Genomic DNA, 16,592 nt, shown 5'->3' on the forward strand with positions numbered 1-16,592 from the left:
CGTCCAGATCTTTGAGCAGCTGCTGGGGCAGCCAGATGGGGAGGATGGGGTAGGGCCCAGGGCTGAATCTTCGCCCCTTGCTGCCACTTGAAACCGCCCCCTGAAAACCTGGCTCTCAGCGACCTGGGAGAGGAGGGGGTGGAGGAAGAGTAGGGAGCAGGGCTCCAGGTGCATCAGTGCAGCCCCTTTCCCTGGGGAACGACCCCACCCCCGCAGGCCCTAATCCGTTGTCAGCAATGCCCAGGCGGAGCTTGGCGTGGAAGGAGGCACGTGGGGGAGGCGGGAGTGCGGAGCGGGCACGTGGTCCAGCCTCCTCAGCCCCGTGCATGCCCCCCGCCCCCCGTGAGGAGGGGTTTGGGGAGGTGGGGGCGGGCCTGGGCGGGGGCGGGCGGCGGGAGGCTCAGAGCGTGGGGCGCTGGCCCGCGGCAGGAGCTGTCCGCGAGACCTAGTGCTGAAGTAGGTGCGGACGTGCCTGGCTCCCGGAGCCCGGTGCCAGGGCCAGCGAAGACCATGGCGTTCATGGTGAAGACTATGGTGGGCGGCCAGCTGAAGAACCTCACCGGGAGCCTGGGGGGCGGCGATGACAAGGGGAACGGGGACAAATCGGCGGCCGAAACGCAGGGCATGAGCCGAGAAGAGTATGAGGAGTATCAGAAGCAACTGGTGGAAGAGAAGTGAGTGGGATCCTTTCCTGCCTCCAACGACCTTCCCCCACCCCCTCCAGCCACCTGGCCCACCACTAGGGCGATTTCAGACCCCGAGTCTCCTTACCTTACTTTTTTAGACGCGGTAAGAAGCTGGGATCTGCTTTCTAGGCTGACCCCTGATCCACCCCATCTCAAACCCAGGACCCCGTCCCAGCTTCGCACTCTGGGCCCAGAGGGAGTGGGGGCAGGGACAGGAGGGACCTGGGATGGGGTGGGGGCACGTGCATTTCTGACGAAACAAGTAATCCCTTAATCCGATCTGGTCCTAGCCGTCTGCATCTTCCAACTGCAGCTCCTTTGAGCCTGAGGTTCTGAGAAAAGCGATGCAGCTGAGGGGTCTCAGAGTCACAGAGACAGATCTTGAGATGGGGCACTCATAGATATTGAGCCTCAATGTCTACTTGTGTGCAGGCAGTGCTGGGACAGAAAGGCAGCTGGGGCTGGACTCCAGAGCTAGGCTGCTTAGTTGGTTTCAGATCCAGGTTTTTCTTCTTTTTAGCTGGGTAATTTTAAACTGGTTACTTAAAACCTGTCTGTGCCTCAGTTTCCTCTTCTGTAAAATGGGGATGCTAACCATAAAACATGCCTTATATATTTAGAAGGATTAAATTATTAAACGCATGTAAACTGCATAGCACAGTGCCCGGCACACGGTGTATCATTAAATATTAGCTATTATTTCACTTAATCCTGATAATAGTTTTGTGAGTTGCAAAAGAGGGAAATAACTGACATACCCAGAGTAGCGGTGCAGCCAGGACGCAAACCCAAGTCTGTCCCCACACGACACAATCTGTCAGGAAGGGAAAAGACAGACGGAGTTAAGAGGCCGCGAGGGACACATATTAGGGTCCGCAGAGCGAGCCAGACAGGCTGACGCTCCCGCCCCGATAGTCCAGCGGCAGGTACAGGGACAACAAAGGGCCGCGATGATGGGGGGGAGGCAGCACAGACTAACCGAGGCCGCCAGGTCGGAGCACCCTCGCGACACACAGGCGAGCCCGGCGGGAGCGAAGCTGTTCGCGCCCCGGGACGCGGAGACCCCTCCCCCTTTCCTCGCAGACCCCGCCCATTCTCTCAGCCCTTGAGATGACTCCGCCCCGGTGCTCCCGCAGGATGGAGCGGGACGCGCAGTTCACGCAGAGGAAGGCGGAGCGGGCCACGCTGCGGAGCCACTTCCGAGATAAATATCGGCTGCCCAAGGTAAGCTTAGGAGTGGGCTGGTAGGCACATCGGGACCCAGAGCCTGGAGCTCCCCACTCTTTCACCGGACTCCGGGCTCCGCAACTCTCAGCTCCTAAAACTCACGGAGTTCTTGGTTGGATCCTTCGTTCTCTGACTCGGAGGCCAAGTCTTGGTGCTGAAGCCTTCCCAAGACTGATAGCTTTGTGTTTCTGGAGCCAGTTCAGACCCCTTCTCTCCCCCGACGTCCCCCTCCCCCAAACCCCAATCAGGCCCAGGCCGGTGAAGAAGTGGAAGGCAGTAGATTTTACCACAAGGTTGACTACACTCGGAGCTCCTGCACACCCAGGGACGGCAGGGTCGGGTAGAGAATGCAGCACCCACTGTGTGCCAGGCACTTGGCCTTCATGCCCTCATGTAACCCCTCAATAATTCTTCCAGGTAGCTATCACCCACACTACAAATAAGGAAACTAAGACTCAGAGAGATTAAGGAACTTGACAAGGCCACACAGCCAGCTAGTGTTGGAGCGGGGTCAGAGCTCAAGCCTGTGAATGTGGAACCTCAGCTTGCTGTAGGACCCTGGATGCCTTCCAGGGTATGGAATCCATCTGCAGAGAGCAAAATGCCCATTGGTTGGTCAACAGCCAGGAGGATGTCTCCCATAGGCACTATAGCACTAGATGGGCATGTAAGTGTTGCCTAACGAGGGAACTGAGGCACAAGGTACTCCCAGTGCCCAGAATCTTCCACTTGAATCGGAAGATCAGACATGCGAACATCACATTCATTCATTCAACAAATGTTTACTAATCCCTTGGCTGCCTCTGACTCTCCACAGGGCACCAGTCTGTCAGCGGGAAAACCAGCCCAGAAAGCAGGGAAAGCTATTGAGTTAAACCCAGCTAGGAATGGAGTCATTGCTCAAATGCTTGCACTAAGCACAACTCCCGTCATCAGGGAACTCTGAGTCTAATGAAAAAGGGAAGACTTGGCTGTAACTGAGTAGGACATAAAGTGGGAAGCGCCAGGGTCCCCAAAGGGATAGAGAAATGCGACGACAACCAGTAGGTGTTGTGCAAAGAGATCACAGATGTTGGAATCCATGATGTAGGTTTATTTTTTTTAATATTTTATTTACTTATTTGAGAGAGAGAGAGTGCGCACAAGTGGGGGGAGGGGCAGAGGGAGAGAGAGAAGCAGACTCCCCGCTGAGCAGGGAGCCTGACACGGGACTCGATCCCAGGACCCCGGGACCATGACCTGAGCCAAAGGCAGACGCTTAACCAACTGAGCCACCCAGGTGTCCCCATGATGTAGGTTTAAAACAAGTGCCACTGCTTCCTAGTTGTGTGACTTCCACAAGTTACTTACTTAAATTGAGTAATTTACTTACTTAAACTGAGCCTCAATTTCCTTATTTGTAAAATAGAAATAAGAATACCTAACTCACAGGGATATTTTGAATGTCAGCCATAGAGTAGGCACTTGATAAATGGTATCCGTCACTGTGATCCCCACACCTTCCAGCATAGGTAATGACAGCCAGCCTATGACTTAGCTGGCTGCGACAGTTTGACTCCTAAGCATTTTCATTTTGCTTTATTCACTATGCTGGCGTCTTCAGTATCTCAGAGTGAAGTTAGGTGGTATAAAAGTGCAAGGTCTCCATGTCCAAGTGTCAAAAGCTTGATCCTGGGATGTGGGGGTGGGGGCTGAATTACTGGAACATATGGCTCAAGAATCTAAGGGCTGGGAGCCCAGTCCAGGCCTCCTCTCTGTCCCTTCAACTCTGGGTCTTCCTGGGCCTCCAGCCCCACTCCACCTCCTCCCCTCTTCCCTTCAGAACGAGACAGATGAGAGCCAGATTCAGATGGCAGGTGGAGACGTGGAGCTGCCCCGGGAGCTGGCCAAGATGATTGAGGAGGACACAGAGGAGGAGGAGAGGGCCTCCGTCCTTGGGCAGTTGGCCGGTCTCCCTGGCTTGGACCTCGGCTCACTCAAGGACAAGGCCCAGGCCACATTGGGGGACCTCAAGCAATCAGCTGAGAAGTGCCACATCATGTGACTACTTCCCCTGGGGTTACCCACTGGGGTGACCAGGGGGCTGGGCCCACATGAGGGCTAAGAGCATGTCTCAATGTCCAGGGACCCACACCCCATCTTAGTTTTGTTTCCCCCTCTCCCATGTTAGCTCAGGACCCTTCTCATCCATGGCCCAAACCTGCCTTCTGGTCTCTCCCTCTCCCCTGGGATCAGAGTCCCCATTCCTCACCCTTTCCCTCAGGACCTACCCTCTCTGCTCAGCCTGGAGAAGCCTCCTAAGATTGTAGGAATAGGCCCATCCCTCTCCGGCCATGGCCCCAAGCTCCTGCACACAGGAGCACCCACAGAGAGACACATAGAGAGACATGGAAACCATGGCGTGTGCGGAAGCATGTACCACAGACACATCCTGGCAAACACACACACACACACACACACACACACATGCCAGCCCCTCTAGACACCAACACTCAGACATGCTTAGAGGGGTCTTTGGGCAGACACCCTCAGTAGATCAGAAGCCCAACTTTGAGCCTCCACGTTCATTTTCCTTGAAAGCCACTGCTCTTTCTGGGCCTCACTGCATCATCTCTAAAATGGGGGTGGACTGGGTAATTTCTAAGACTCTTTCTGGCTTCGCCTCCCTGGCTCTCGGAGCCCACCCTGCACTCCTCCTTGGGCCGACAACAGCTGCAGCCAGAGCCTCGAGCGGCTGCCGTTGCACCATGGGCTCTGGCTCTCGGGAGCCGAGTGATGCTGTGTGAGGGGCCGAGTGCCAAGGATGAAGCTGGCACTGAACGGTAGCCCAGGCGGCTCTAGGCCTTCTCTGGACCCAGGCCCAGGCAATTTCTGTTCTGTTCCCGTAGAACTCTCTCTGGATTCCATAGCTGGATCTCCTGTCAGCTCTGTGAAAAATAAAAATTTGAAATGATGTACCTATCCTCCCACTTCTTATAGACCTCCAGGAATCCTGGAGTTTGCAGCCCCACAACCCTCCTCACCCATAGCTTCATAGCAATGCCAGCCTCTATTAGATGTTCAAGCTCTACCCTCTCGGGGCCCTGGGCAAGGGCAGGGTGCCCACACTGATCTAGGGCGCCAGGTCCAGCCTGGGGCTGGATGAAACAGGTCTGGGCTTTGAGGAGGGTGTGGCAGCCAGCTGGATGGGGGTGCACATAGACATGGCCGGACCTCCGGGCCATTACTGGGGACCCCAGGAGGGGCTGTGGCTCAATCACAGCTGTCTCCAGCACCTACGCCTAGCCCCCCTTCTCACCTTGGAGATGGCAGGTATATAACAAAGAGAAGGCAGGGCCACTGCCTTCCAGTCCTGGCATTGCTGTGTGACTTTGAGCAGGTCCCTTTCCCTCTCAGAGCCTGTTTTCCCTGCTGTGAAATGAACTACCCCTTCTCTAAATAACAATGTTTCAAAGGATGACTGTTTGTAAAGCCCTTGACACCCGGTAGACCAATAAATGACAACTGAATCCTTAAAAAAACAAACAAACCCTGAAGAGCCCAAATCTCATCCTACTTACCTGTGGGGGGTCCAGGAAACCAACCCCAAGCAGGCCACCCCAGGGCCCTGAGCAGCGACAAGGTGCAACAGGCTCACCCCAGGTGTCCCTGCCTGGCGCCAGCCTTGGGAAGCCAGCCAAGGTTTACAGACAGTACAGCCATATGAGGGTTTAGTTTCAAGGGCAAAGTTTCCATTAGGCCTCCCTTGTAAAATAAGAACAAGAAACGTAAAACCTCTTCCATAGGTGACATGGGGAGAAACATGTGGAAGAGAGAGGAGAAAGAAGGAGGAATGAGGAGGGTGAGGACAGGGAGGGACACAGGCCCAGGACGCGGTGGCTTGGGCTGTCGCGCGGAGCCTTCTCTCCCGAGCATCTCCTGGGAAGGCGCCTGGGCCTCTGAGCTGCTCCTAGGCTGCCCCTGGGCAGTCTCTGGACAAAACCCCCTCCGGACCTCCCAGGAGCTGGAGGAGACCCAAGCTGAAGCCCCAGGCTGCGTGTGTGTCGGGGGAGGCGCGTGGGCCTCCTCAGCTGCGTCAGCAGCAAGGCCCACGTCAGCACGCCACCCTCCAGGGACCTTCTGCCTAATGGGATTGGACAGACCCCTTTTCCCTCGGTGCTTTGCAGGACCCAGAGTGAAAGAGGCAGAGAGGCAGGCCGTGGGGGAGGCTGGAGGTTCAGCACTCACTGAACCCTCACAAAATGAGCCGGTTGGGGCCTGGAGTCAGGGAGTTGGGGGGGCTGAGCCCCCACACTCGTTTCCTCCTCATGCCTGGGGACCCCAAAAAGCCCTGACCTGTCTGCGTGGCCCTGGGTTGGGGGGAGGAGGCGCTGGCGCAAAAGGGGAGTCAGCTCTGGGGCCCAGGCAGAGGTGGGTAAGGAGGACAGGCTGAGGGGTCTCCAGGCTCTGCCGGCCTCTCCCTGCCCCCCTCCCCCTTTCCCTGCTCTCAGGGCTTCTCTGCCAGTCCATGTCCTTCCCATTTGTGCCTCCCGCCCTCTTCTACCCCGTTCCTGGCTCCTACCTGTCCCATACTCACACCCTCAGGTGGGGGGCTGCCTCTGTACCTGCCCCCACTCCCGAGCCCTCAGGGCCCATCTACGTGACCACTACTCTCTTCCTGGCCGGTTTCTGCTTCCACTTACTCAACAGTCATTTGGTCCGTGACTGGTCACCCCCCTGGTATGATGGGAAGGCCGCAGAGAAAGCCACTTGCCCCCAAACTTCCCTTTTCACAGCAATCAAAATCCTGCCATTAGGACAGGGTAGTTTAGAGTAAGCCATTTACCTCCCTGGGCCTTTTTCCTTCTCCTGTTTTTCTTCCCTCCTCCTTTCCCCTTTCTCATGCTTGCAGGCAGTCTGAGGATACAGGAGATGTTGAAAGGGGACGAGACAGCCCCTGTGTCCCGGACCCCTCCACCCTTTCAGGAGGAGACGGATGGCAAAGATGGCCGGCCTGCTCCCTCACCCACCCCCGTTCTCTAGCCCCGTAGTATGGGCAATTTCAGGAAGATTGGTGAGCCCTGACCTACTCTAGTTTCCTTCTTGTGCCTTCTACCTACCCAGACAGCTCAGGCCTGGTTCTCAGAGGGAGAGGGGTACAGAGAGAGAAGCAGTGACTTTCCAGAGGCCAGCTGGTCCCCAGGGAGGAGTTGGGAGGGGGATGGGGTTTGGAGTTCAGAGGACCTCCCCCCTTCCCCCGTTGGCCAGATGGTACCTCCTCAGACATGGAGCGCCCCAACACTCCCCCCGACCCCGCCCGCCCCGGCAGGCCCTGGGGACATCTGGGGGAATGTTTGTTTGCTGAGCCTGAGATGCTGGCGGGTGCCTATTGACCCGGGTGACGCCTGAGGCTGGGTTGGGGGGGCGGGGAGCTGTTCAAGGGGAGTGGAAGGGGGCCACAGAGCCTGCTGTCCTGCCTCTAACCCTGTGCCTGCCAAGCACAACTGTTCCCAGAATCCTGCGGGGTAAGGCTCAGGGAGAGCAGGGGAGCCAGGGTGGGCTGATCTGGGGGAGCAGTGGCGCTGAGGCTGCCTCAGCCTTATTCAGCAGGAACCATGCCTGTGTGGGTGCGTGTGTGATCATGAGTGTGAGTCCATGTGGGGTCTGCGTGGGTCTGTGAACCTGAACGTGGCTTTGGTGTTTCTGTACGTCTGCTGCCCGTGGCCTGTGTCTGTGGGATTTCAAGTGTGGGGATGAGTTACTCTGGAGAAAGCGATGTGCCCCTTCCCGTCATGTCCCAGCCTCAGGGTTGGGCCATCTCCCCTAGCGGGGCTGGGACAGCAGCTAGCTTCTGGGGACAAGAGCTCTTCTAGATGACTCCTGCAGGAACCAAGGTTCTCTGCCCTTCCGCTTCTTCCTACTTAGCGAAAGAAAGGGCAGGCTGGGCACAGGGACACCTCAGTCTGCTCCAGCAGCCCATCTGCTGCTCCCGGGGCTGGCCCCTTGGGAATCAGAGGGACCCAGGCTCAGGTGCTCGCCCAGCGTGGCCCCGCACTGGCTCTGCGCTTGGGGGACTGCGTGGAAGGGGGAGGACAGGGCGGATGAGGCACGCAGATGCTGGGCCGTGTCTGCCCCGCTTTGCACGCTCTCAAAGTGTTAAATGTGAGAGACGGAAACTCTCGCTCCTAGGAGGAAAAATATTTTTTTTTAGAGCATATTAGCATATTTCCCATAGGTATCTGCCATTCGAAGAGAAGCCTCGAGAGCAAGCCGCACCTCCTCTGGCTGGGCTGTCTCCTTCCTTGGCAGGTGGCTTGGACAGGACCAGCCGGGCCTTTCCTATCCCTGAAGTGGGGCCCTCCTCCCCACACCCATCTGTAGGAGTTTCAGGCCCTTGTTCGGGCACAGCCAATGCAGAGATCACACACACTGTGGGGTCTGCGGGCCAACCCTTGAGCCCATCATCCTTCTGTTCAGTTGGTCTTTCTACCCCATCCTTCGTCATTCCCACTCTCCCTCCCATCCAGTCTTCTCCATCCACCCGCTCACGGGGTCCAGTCACTCTCCTTCCTTTCCCTCATTTTTCTCATTGAGGCTTTCTTGGGCAGCCCACTCTCAGAGATAATCTGAAGTACATTCCTTTCCCTAAATAACACAGTAACATTGTGTTGAACTTGTACTGTGCCAGGCTCCTACAAAGTAACTCCTTTAATCCTTACAAACCACCACTGGGCACTTACCTTCATCCTCATTTTACCAAGAAACTGGCTAATCAATGGGTCCCAAGCGTCAGGGCCAAAGGGCAGAGCCAAGATCTTGGCCATGCCTTCTGCCCTCTGGACCACTGCTCGACACTGCCCCCCAATGGTCAGGCCAAGGGCTTGGGGGGAAATTAGGTCCCTCCCAGTATGGAAGCCCTTTCCTGGCCCCACTGGAGGCCAATGGAGGGATGCACTCCTCCTCCCTTAAGTCCCCAAAGATGCTCTGGCATGCCGTTCAGAACAAGACCTGGTAAGGGGAGAGCAGGCTGCTGGGAACTTTCAGTTTGGGGTCCTGGGGAGCTGGGTTTGAGCACCTGACACGGGAGAGGATACTCTTTCCCCGGGTCCAGCTCTCTGCTCACTCACCAGTCCAGGGGAAGAGGCCATGGGGAGCCCAGGGGATCCTGTCTGGGGATCCCGCTCTCCCTCAGGTTTCCTAGTTTTTCCTGGGGCCCCTCCAGCCCCAGCCTGTGAACCTATTTTTCCCAGGACAAGAAGAGAAGCACGAGTTCAGAAAATAATTTAATAGAGAAACAATGAATTACATTCTTTACACCTAGCCTCCTGCAAGGAAGACACCTCTTGTCCCAAGGAGGCACTAAAGGGCACAAAGGTTAGAGATCACCAGCACCCTTGTGGACTTTTTAAGAACTCCCAAATAACTCCACTGTGTGTACATTCTCCAGATTAAAGTCACTTTGTCCTCTTAAAAGCCCATGTGGGAGCTGAGGAGGTATTAACAGCCCCATTGGAGAGCTGGGGAGATCAGGCCCAGAAAGGGGAAGGGACTTGCCCAGGGTCACACAACGTCAGACCCAGAACCAGGTCTCCTGGTTTGCTGGCTCCTCCTCAGCCTGATGGGTCCGGCAGCCCCCATGCCTCCCCCCTCCAGGCCAGGACCAGCTCTGTGGCAAGTAGGGGCAAAGGCTGAAGGCTGAAGACCACTCCCCTTGTGCCCCCTGGGCCAGAGCAGGAACAAGGCATGGCTTTCTTAAATTTGCCCCACCCCGGCAAAGTACATCATTTTCATGTCTCAAGGATTATCTTAAAATATTGAGAGAGTGGATGAGGGTCAGCTCCCAGGAGAACTGGTGAGCTCTGTGGGGCTAAGTGCACACCGTGGGGTGGGTGGTCCCTGAGGGGTCTTGAAGTGCCCCGTTCCAGTGCAAGCGGGGAGGTGAGTTGCATAAGGGGTTCCCAGGAAGGACAGGGGTGGGCCCAGGGCACAGCTGCCTGCTGACAAGAAAGGGGCAAGAGCAGAAGTGCCCTGCAGAGGGCCCCCTGCCCTGTTCTCGGAGCAAACCCAGAGGCCTCATCCCCCAAAACTGACAGGCTCAAGATCCAGCAACCACCACATAACCAAAGTCACATGAAGGAAACTCTTCTCTCAGAGTCCTGCTCCCTTTCCCCCAGGGGCCAAGGCCCAGTGCCTCCAACACCAACACGGGCCTTCAGACCGTCTGGGAAGTGCAGAGGATCCTGAGGGGGGAGTAGGGATGCTGGGGTGTGGGGGGGGGGGGGGTCTCAGAGTTGCCCATTTAGGAAGCCTGCTCCGGAGCGCTGCACAGGGCCACAGGGTTCTGGACATCAGTCTAGGGGAGTGTGTCCCCAGTTAGGGGTGGCTGTGGTCTGTCCGGGTCATTCCCTCCGGGGTCACTGCAGGGTGCACGCTGTGGAGCGGAAGGGGGGAAAGTCCGTCTTAAGTCTCTGGCACAGAGGCAGAATCCAGCGCTGCCCCCAGCCCTTCCCCCTCCTCAGTAGAGGGTCCAACCCCAGGGCAGGACTCACAGCTGCGAACAGACTCCGACAGTCCTTCTTTGTCCAGGGTCTCAGCGGCCCAGCGAGACTCCTTCATCTGTGGAGCGGAAGGCAGCGCAGGGGTGAGAGACAGCCAGAGGCGGGCACGGGGCCGCACCAAGCAGCCGCTGAGCGACTGAGCACGAGTGCCAAGGACAGAGACAGCGACGGGGAGACCTTCAGAGGAAGACGGAAGGGGGAGACACGCAAGGGGGCGCAGACGACAGACAGCCACAGGCAGCAGGGCAGAGCACACCTAGCTCGCGTGCCCACCTTGACCTGCTCCTTCAGGTATTCAGCTCGAGCCATGAGGTTCTGAACCTGCAGAGGGACGACACGCCCATGGGGTGTGGGCCGGAGGCGCCTTCAAATTGCTTTCCTCCCCTGTCCTGATGCTCTCCAGAACCCTCTACCCCATCCAAACAACCGCCCCCGAGCTCTCTATCTGCTCCCTTCTCCAGGAGGCCTTTCCAACCGAAGCAGTGAGCCCACTTTCCGCTGCTGGCTTCCCAGACCCTGCCTGTCCCGGCGCCCTGAGCCCCAGCACCCGAGCCTGATGGAGCGCGCGGGGCCACGGACCTCCCCAGTCTGTGAGCTCTGACTCCCAGACTTGCACACCCTGAGGGAATCTGAGGAGGGCCCCCAACCCAGGAGCAGGGGGAAGAGGAAGCCTCCCAACCCTCCCAACCGCAGTGGGCACCTCGGTGTGAAGCAGCTCCCGCCTCCGGCCCGGGGGCTCCGCTACAAAGAGAGAGAAGGCGCATGGTGAGGGCTGGGCAGCCTGGGGCTTGGGGAAGTGTGGTGATGGGGGGGGCCTCACCTGCCAGCAGCACCAGCAACTCCCCCAGGCCGTGCTGGTACAGGTCCAGGGCATCCTGCTCCCCACCGGCTTCCTCCTCCTACAGCCACAGGGACACTGGGTCACTCAGGGTCATGCCCTGGACTCTTCCCATCCCATACGGACCCCTCGCACTGGGTACAAACCTTGGCCGTGGCGGCCGAAGCCACTTCCAGGGCAGCAAGGAGGCGAGGTTTGTCTCGGGCCATCTCTGGGATGAGGGCAAAAACTCAGGGTGAGGGGAGCAGCCTGTTTTTCATCTCAGGGAACCTACCCCACGCTGCCGCCCCCTCAGGCTGGAGGGAACTCAGCCCTGCTGAGGGCTGAGGCCAGGACGCGGGCCTACCTCTGAGCAGGTCTTGGGCGGAGGTCCCCTGCCTCAGCAAGGCCTGATTGGAGGAGGAGACGATGACTTTGAGCTCCTCAGCCCGGGACACGTACTGCCCCACCTGCAGGAGGTGAGGGGCTGAGAAGGGGCTGTCCCACCCTGACTCCCTCACCAGCACCCACCTCCAAGTTCTCCCTCTGGGTCCTCAGTGACTGTCCCACGCTGTAATGGCAGGGGACCCCTGAGGCGGGCCAGACCCTCCCTGGGAGGGAAGTGCTGGTGCTCAGTTCTAAAAGAGCCAGTCTAGAGAGACCCCAGAATCGCTGACCCCTTTCCTTCAGGAGACTCCCTCACCTACCTTTGCCTTAATTGCCTCCTTCCGCTGGGCATCCACTTCATCTGTAGAAAGTGGGGGCTTACATGAGGCATCTGCCCTGCCCCCACAGCAAATCCTCTGGAATCCTCAAAAGGACCAAGGGCCACATTTACCCTCTGCTTTGTCTCCCACAAAATTCTGGGTGGGGAGCTGCTTCTGGAATCCATCCACCACAGCTGAGGCCGCCCCACCCCTGCTGCACCCAGGGGCTCCGGGCACTCACAGTGCAGGGCAGGCACGAAGAAGTCCAGCGCTTGGCAGTAGAGAGATAAAGCAGCCGCAGCATCCCCGTCCTGGTCTGTCTTCACAGCCTGCACCACCAGGGCGGTCTGGGGGACAGGCGGGTCGGGGATCAGCCCCAACCCCCACGCTCACCACGAAGAGAGAAGGGCAGCCCTCCACCTGCCCCCTCCCCATGTCCTCCCGCTGGCCCGCTTACTGCTCGGGCCAGGCTCTCCCCACTGGGCATGTGCTCCAGGTCCACCCAGGGGTGGGCGAAGAAGTCCTGGAAGGAGATGCGACGGTTGGGGTCCCGCTCCAGGAGCCGCTGCAGCAGGTCCCTGCAGTCTCGGGAGAGCGGGGGCCGCAGGGGGAGCTGTGGGGAGGGTGGGAGACAGATCACACGGCACCTCAGCCCCCGGCCCAGAGGCCAGTCAGGACCAGCTGGTCTGGGGACGCCCCAGAGGGACACGTGTGCAGGTGGAGAATCGGAGCCTCGGGAAGAACAGTGACCGGACGAGACGCTGGAGCCAGTGGAGAGCCACGCCCTCACTGGGAGCCTTGCTGTTGTGAGCCCTGCATGCAGGTGCTTCTCCCCTCCCTGGGTCACTCCTGGGAAGGCTGGGCCTGGCCTGCTTGCTTTGCTCCCACAGGGGGCCCACACACAACCGGTGGGGCAGGCCCTTTGCTCCCTGCCATGAGCGCCCCGGGTTCCCAGAACCCTAGAGCCTCAACCTCCCCTCTAGAGCATGCCCGGTTCCACAAAGCCGGCCCAGAGCCCATACCCCGGGCTGCGCAGGTAGCAGTGAGAGCTCAGAACTCAGGGCCCTGACCCCCTCTCCCAACAGGTTGCCAAGAACCCTTCAAGACCCACCTCGATAACCCGGTTGCTCCGGATCTTCTCCTCCAGCTCTGTGAACGACCTGGAGGCAAAGGGGGGCTGCCCGAAGAGGGCTTCTGTGGAAGGGAGGCAGAGGGCAGGCTGGGAGGGGATAGGGTCAAGCCTGGCCTGGCCCAGTCCTTGGGGTGGGGGTAGGGGGGCTGACACCCCTTAGGGCAGGGTCCCCGGGCCCGTAGAGTCACATTCGATAGAACGAACGCTTCAGGAGTGGCCCAGAGAGGCCTTGCCTGAGGACACACGGTGGAGGTCCCTGGGTTGGGGCTGGGGACAGAGCTCTCACCGTACAGGATGACCCCCACAGACCAGAGGTCCACACGGGCGTCGTACTGCCGCTGACACACCATCTCGGGGGCCATGTAGAGCGGGGAGCCACGGAGCACATGCTTCTCGTCCCAGGGAGACATGTGCTGTGCGAAGCCAAAGTCTGCAGGCAAGAGGCCAGGCAGCAGGGCCCCAATTCTAGCTGCTGCGGCTCCTGCCCTTTAAAGCTTCACCCTGGGCTCCAGTTCAGGGCTCCTCCCCACCCGCCAGGCTCACCAGGCTCAATCCTACTCTGCAGCCTCTGCTCACACCCTTTCTCTCCAAATTAGCCTAGAACACCCTTCTGTATCTTCCTCTGGGAGCCAGCCCCCTCAGGCATCTTTTTCCAGGAAGCCCACCCTGATTGCACCAGCTACGAGGATAAAGGCCCACCAGGGATTAGAAGCTGAGGTTTTACCTTGCTTTCTAGCCTCCCAGCCTCAAGTCCATTCTTGGCCACAGCCACCTCCTCCCTCGCTCCCATCCTCCAACACTGCCACAGACCCAGTCACAGGTTGAGCCCCAATCCTGGTGACGGACCAATTCCCAACCCTGCTCACACACTGAGTCCTTCCCATCGTCACACACGGAGCCCTGACCCCATCCGCTCCACTGCTGGAGTCGAGTGTGGGGAGCCCGAGAAACGTCCTGCCTTTTGGTGGTGGGGCTTGTCCTTGCATCTCCCAGCCCGTCACTGCTTGATGACTCAACAGAGGGTGCCATGAGAACCAGGGCTGCTGAGCGAGCCCAGGCAGCGGGAGACCTCAGCCCTGCTATTCCAGACTCACACCTGCCAATTTAAGGTGGGGCTTCTCCAAGGAGCTCAGCAGAATGTTCTGTGGCTTCAGATCCAGGTGAGAGATACTCCGTTCATGCAGGAACTGCAGGGCACTAGCTGGGGAGTAAGAAGACCCACACGGAGAAACGGGTCAGAGGAGCCCACCCCTCACTTGCCCCTCGCCCCCTCCAGCCTTACATCTGCCCTTTTGAGCTTTGTCCAACCTGACTTCTGCGCTGGTTGCTCTACTGAATGTCTTAATACTTAAGGATCAGGTTCCTGCCACTTCTAAGAATTTGACCCCTACCCGCTGGACACATTCACAAGTCCCCTGCCCCTCCTAGAAGCCTCCCCAGCTCCCCAGCCCGTAGGGTCTTGTTCTTTTCCTTCGCAAAGCACTTGAGTTCTACCCCGGGGCCCTGGAACATTCTACGAATCCGTTATATTATGTTCCACGTGTGGAAACCTGGACTCCCCACAAATGGGGACTCCTCTCTGTCTCTCATGGCATCCTTAAGCCAGGGATAAGGCATATGGGAAAGACGGGGCCCTAACAATCCAAGCTGAGACAGAGACAACTGCTAAGAAGGGCTCTAAGCCTGGGGTGGGGGGTTGAGGGGGGCAGAGATCACAGAAGGGGTGTCAGGAGGGGGTCAGAGGCTTTTACCCAACTGCTGCATGAAGACACGGGCCACCTTCTCAGGCAGAATCCTGCGGGTATGGATGAAGCGAGACAGGTCACCGCCCGCGCAGAACTCCATAATGAGGTAGATGTTGTCGCTGTCCCACTGTGGTTACAGAGGCAGACAGGCAGCTTGAAGAGAATGTCCCTTCTCCAGCTCCCTTTGGGGTGGCCCCACCCCAGGCCCGCACCTGGAAGTCTTTCAGCTCTACGATGTGGGGGTGTCGAATGCCCTTGAGGATCTCAATCTCTGTCAGGAGGTTCTCCACAGATGCCTTGTTCAGACTCTTCTTGGCTACGCACTTTATGGCTACCACCTCACGAGTGTCCTTCTGTGGGGACAGGAGATTTGAGGAATCCGCCTTGCGGGGGCCAGAGCCCATGCCTGGCCCCTCTTCCCCCATCACACCAGCCTCCAGGCCTCCCAGCTTCCCCTTCTCAGGCCAGGGATGCACCCGGACTCTGGAATCCCCGCCTCCCCACCCAGTCTGGTGTTCTCCGACGCTGCTCCATAATCTGTCTCATTGTATTCTAGACTGCCCCCACGGAGGCATGTCATTCAGTGTTCGAGAGGCGCACTCCGATTCCTAACTGGGTCCAGCCTTCCAGAACCCTGTCCCAGACTCCTCCCAGCCCATCAAGGATCCTCCCTGTTCCGCGCCTATTCTACAGCCAGTGACACCGAGCTCCACCGAGGCCTCCACCGGCCTCTCCAGACAAAACAGGGCTGTGTGGGCGTGCGTTTGTTTTTAAAACCTAAGGGTGGCAGCCAGCTCTCAGCTCCTCCACCGAAGGGCGGCCGGCCGCGGGCCTGTCACTGCTCGCACGCCGCGTCTCGCCTCTCTCTCGCCGGACGCCCACCCGCGCTCGCTCGGGGTCTGGCGGGCACAGGGGCCGGGCCCTCATTTGTTCCCCAGCCCCGTCCCTGCCCGGCGCCGGGGTCCCGGGGGGGCGCCCCGCCCCGCACCCACCTTGGCGTAGGCCTTGTACACTGTGGCGTACGTGCCGCTGCCCAGGCGCTCGGTGAGGATGAAGCCGTCCAGCCGCGGGGGGCCCCAGCCGGGCCCAGCCATCCCCGCCGCCCCGCGCCCGCCGCTTCCTGCTTCCCTGCTCCGCGTTCCGGCGCGCAGCCCCGCGGTCAGGGCGCGCGGCCGCGGGGCGGACTCCACGCTGCCCCCAGCGCCACCCGCCGGGACTGCAGCGCGGTGGGAGGGGCGCCAGCCCGCCTCCGCCCCCACGCCCCGCCTCCCCCGGGTGCTCCAGGGGCCGCTCCGGGGCGCCTCGCCACTGGAGATCACGTGGTGGGAGCACTGAGGTTTCCCCCACCCCCCACCCCCCGCCGCCGCCGCCGCCACCACCCCGGGCCGAGGCCAGATGAGGTCGCCGGGGATAGGGGGAATCCCGTCCAGGCTTTATGGCTCACGTGAAGGGCAAGTGCGGAGGCGCAGGGCTGAGCAGGCGTGCCGGGTGCTGGGGTAAGAGTCAAAGAGGCTCCCGAGGGTGCCCCTCCGGCCCAGAACCAGCAGCTCTAAAGTAGAGATATTGGGACAAGAAGGTGTTTCTGGCCAAGTAGTCTCAGGAAGGCGCTTGGTCCCTCCCAGACCAGCCAGAGTGGGGTGGCCAGATGCAGAATCTTGACTGTCTCCTTACTTACCACTGGAGAAGCCAGATCAGTGCAGGCTCTGTGGGCTACTCCCATCCTCCCCAGTCCACCAGACAT

The 16,592-nt window shown here is 59.2% G+C and overlaps 2 protein-coding genes across 4 annotated transcripts; one reads left to right on the top strand and one right to left on the bottom strand.

Moving 5' to 3' along the window:
* Nucleotides 1-509: 509 nt before the first annotated feature.
* On the top strand, nucleotides 510-4,870 carry CPLX3 (complexin 3). Its single transcript, XM_025883797.2, has 3 exons — nucleotides 510-674; nucleotides 1,823-1,910; nucleotides 3,736-4,870. The coding sequence occupies exons 1-3, from the start codon at nucleotides 511-513 to the stop codon at nucleotides 3,955-3,957; spliced, it is 474 nt and encodes a 157-aa protein (XP_025739582.1). The 5' UTR covers nucleotide 510; the 3' UTR covers nucleotides 3,958-4,870.
* Nucleotides 4,871-9,162: 4,292 nt separating this feature from the next.
* On the bottom strand, nucleotides 9,163-16,008 carry ULK3 (unc-51 like kinase 3). 3 transcript variants are annotated; one of them, XR_003210568.2, is made up of 16 exons: nucleotides 15,844-16,008; nucleotides 15,064-15,204; nucleotides 14,858-14,978; nucleotides 14,203-14,307; nucleotides 13,393-13,536; nucleotides 13,086-13,168; nucleotides 12,432-12,587; nucleotides 12,216-12,321; nucleotides 11,975-12,015; nucleotides 11,635-11,737; nucleotides 11,435-11,499; nucleotides 11,275-11,349; nucleotides 11,151-11,191; nucleotides 10,724-10,771; nucleotides 10,442-10,508; nucleotides 9,163-10,323 (listed from the first exon to the last, which is right to left on the bottom strand). XR_003210568.2 is itself a non-coding variant. In XM_025884194.2 (16 exons), exons 1-16 carry the CDS (start codon nucleotides 15,943-15,945, stop codon nucleotides 10,307-10,309), a joined length of 1,329 nt encoding a protein of 442 aa, XP_025739979.1. In that variant the 5' UTR covers nucleotides 15,946-16,008; the 3' UTR covers nucleotides 9,163-10,306. The 3 variants fall into 3 exon arrangements, 2 of the variants coding, with proteins under 2 accessions (XP_025739979.1, XP_025739978.1); XM_025884194.2 differs by having other exon boundaries at nucleotides 11,271-11,349; nucleotides 12,432-12,497; XM_025884193.2 differs by having other exon boundaries at nucleotides 11,271-11,349; nucleotides 15,844-16,007.
* Nucleotides 16,009-16,592: the final 584 nt, after the last annotated feature.

Source organism: Callorhinus ursinus, unplaced genomic scaffold (assembly GCF_003265705.2).
Source record: "Callorhinus ursinus isolate GAN/ISIS: 27379988/994484 unplaced genomic scaffold, GSC_fseal_2.0 scaffold25, whole genome shotgun sequence".
In the NCBI taxonomy this organism is placed as follows: Eukaryota; Metazoa; Chordata; class Mammalia; order Carnivora; family Otariidae; genus Callorhinus; species Callorhinus ursinus.

What these genes read in the sequence shown, in the direction of transcription:
- CPLX3 (XM_025883797.2), top strand. Translation starts at nt 511, where the DNA reads ATGGCGTTCATGGTGAAGACTATGGTGGGCGGCCAGCTGAAGAACCTC. An exon ending in AAGCAACTGGTGGAAGAGAA is followed by an intron (nt 675 to 1,822) that starts GTGAGTGGGATC and finishes GTGCTCCCGCAG; the next exon opens with GATGGAGCGGGACGCGCAGT. An exon ending in ATAAATATCGGCTGCCCAAG is followed by an intron (nt 1,911 to 3,735) that starts GTAAGCTTAGGA and finishes TCTTCCCTTCAG; the next exon opens with AACGAGACAGATGAGAGCCA.
- ULK3 (XM_025884193.2), bottom strand. Translation starts at nt 15,945, where the DNA reads ATGGCTGGGCCCGGCTGGGGCCCCCCGCGGCTGGACGGCTTCATCCTC. An exon ending in TAGAGCTGAAAGACTTCCAG is followed by an intron (nt 14,979 to 15,063) that starts GTGCGGGCCTGG and finishes CTGTAACCACAG; the next exon opens with TGGGACAGCGACAACATCTA. An exon ending in TGTCTTCATGCAGCAGTTGG is followed by an intron (nt 14,308 to 14,857) that starts GTAAAAGCCTCT and finishes CTTACTCCCCAG; the next exon opens with CTAGTGCCCTGCAGTTCCTG.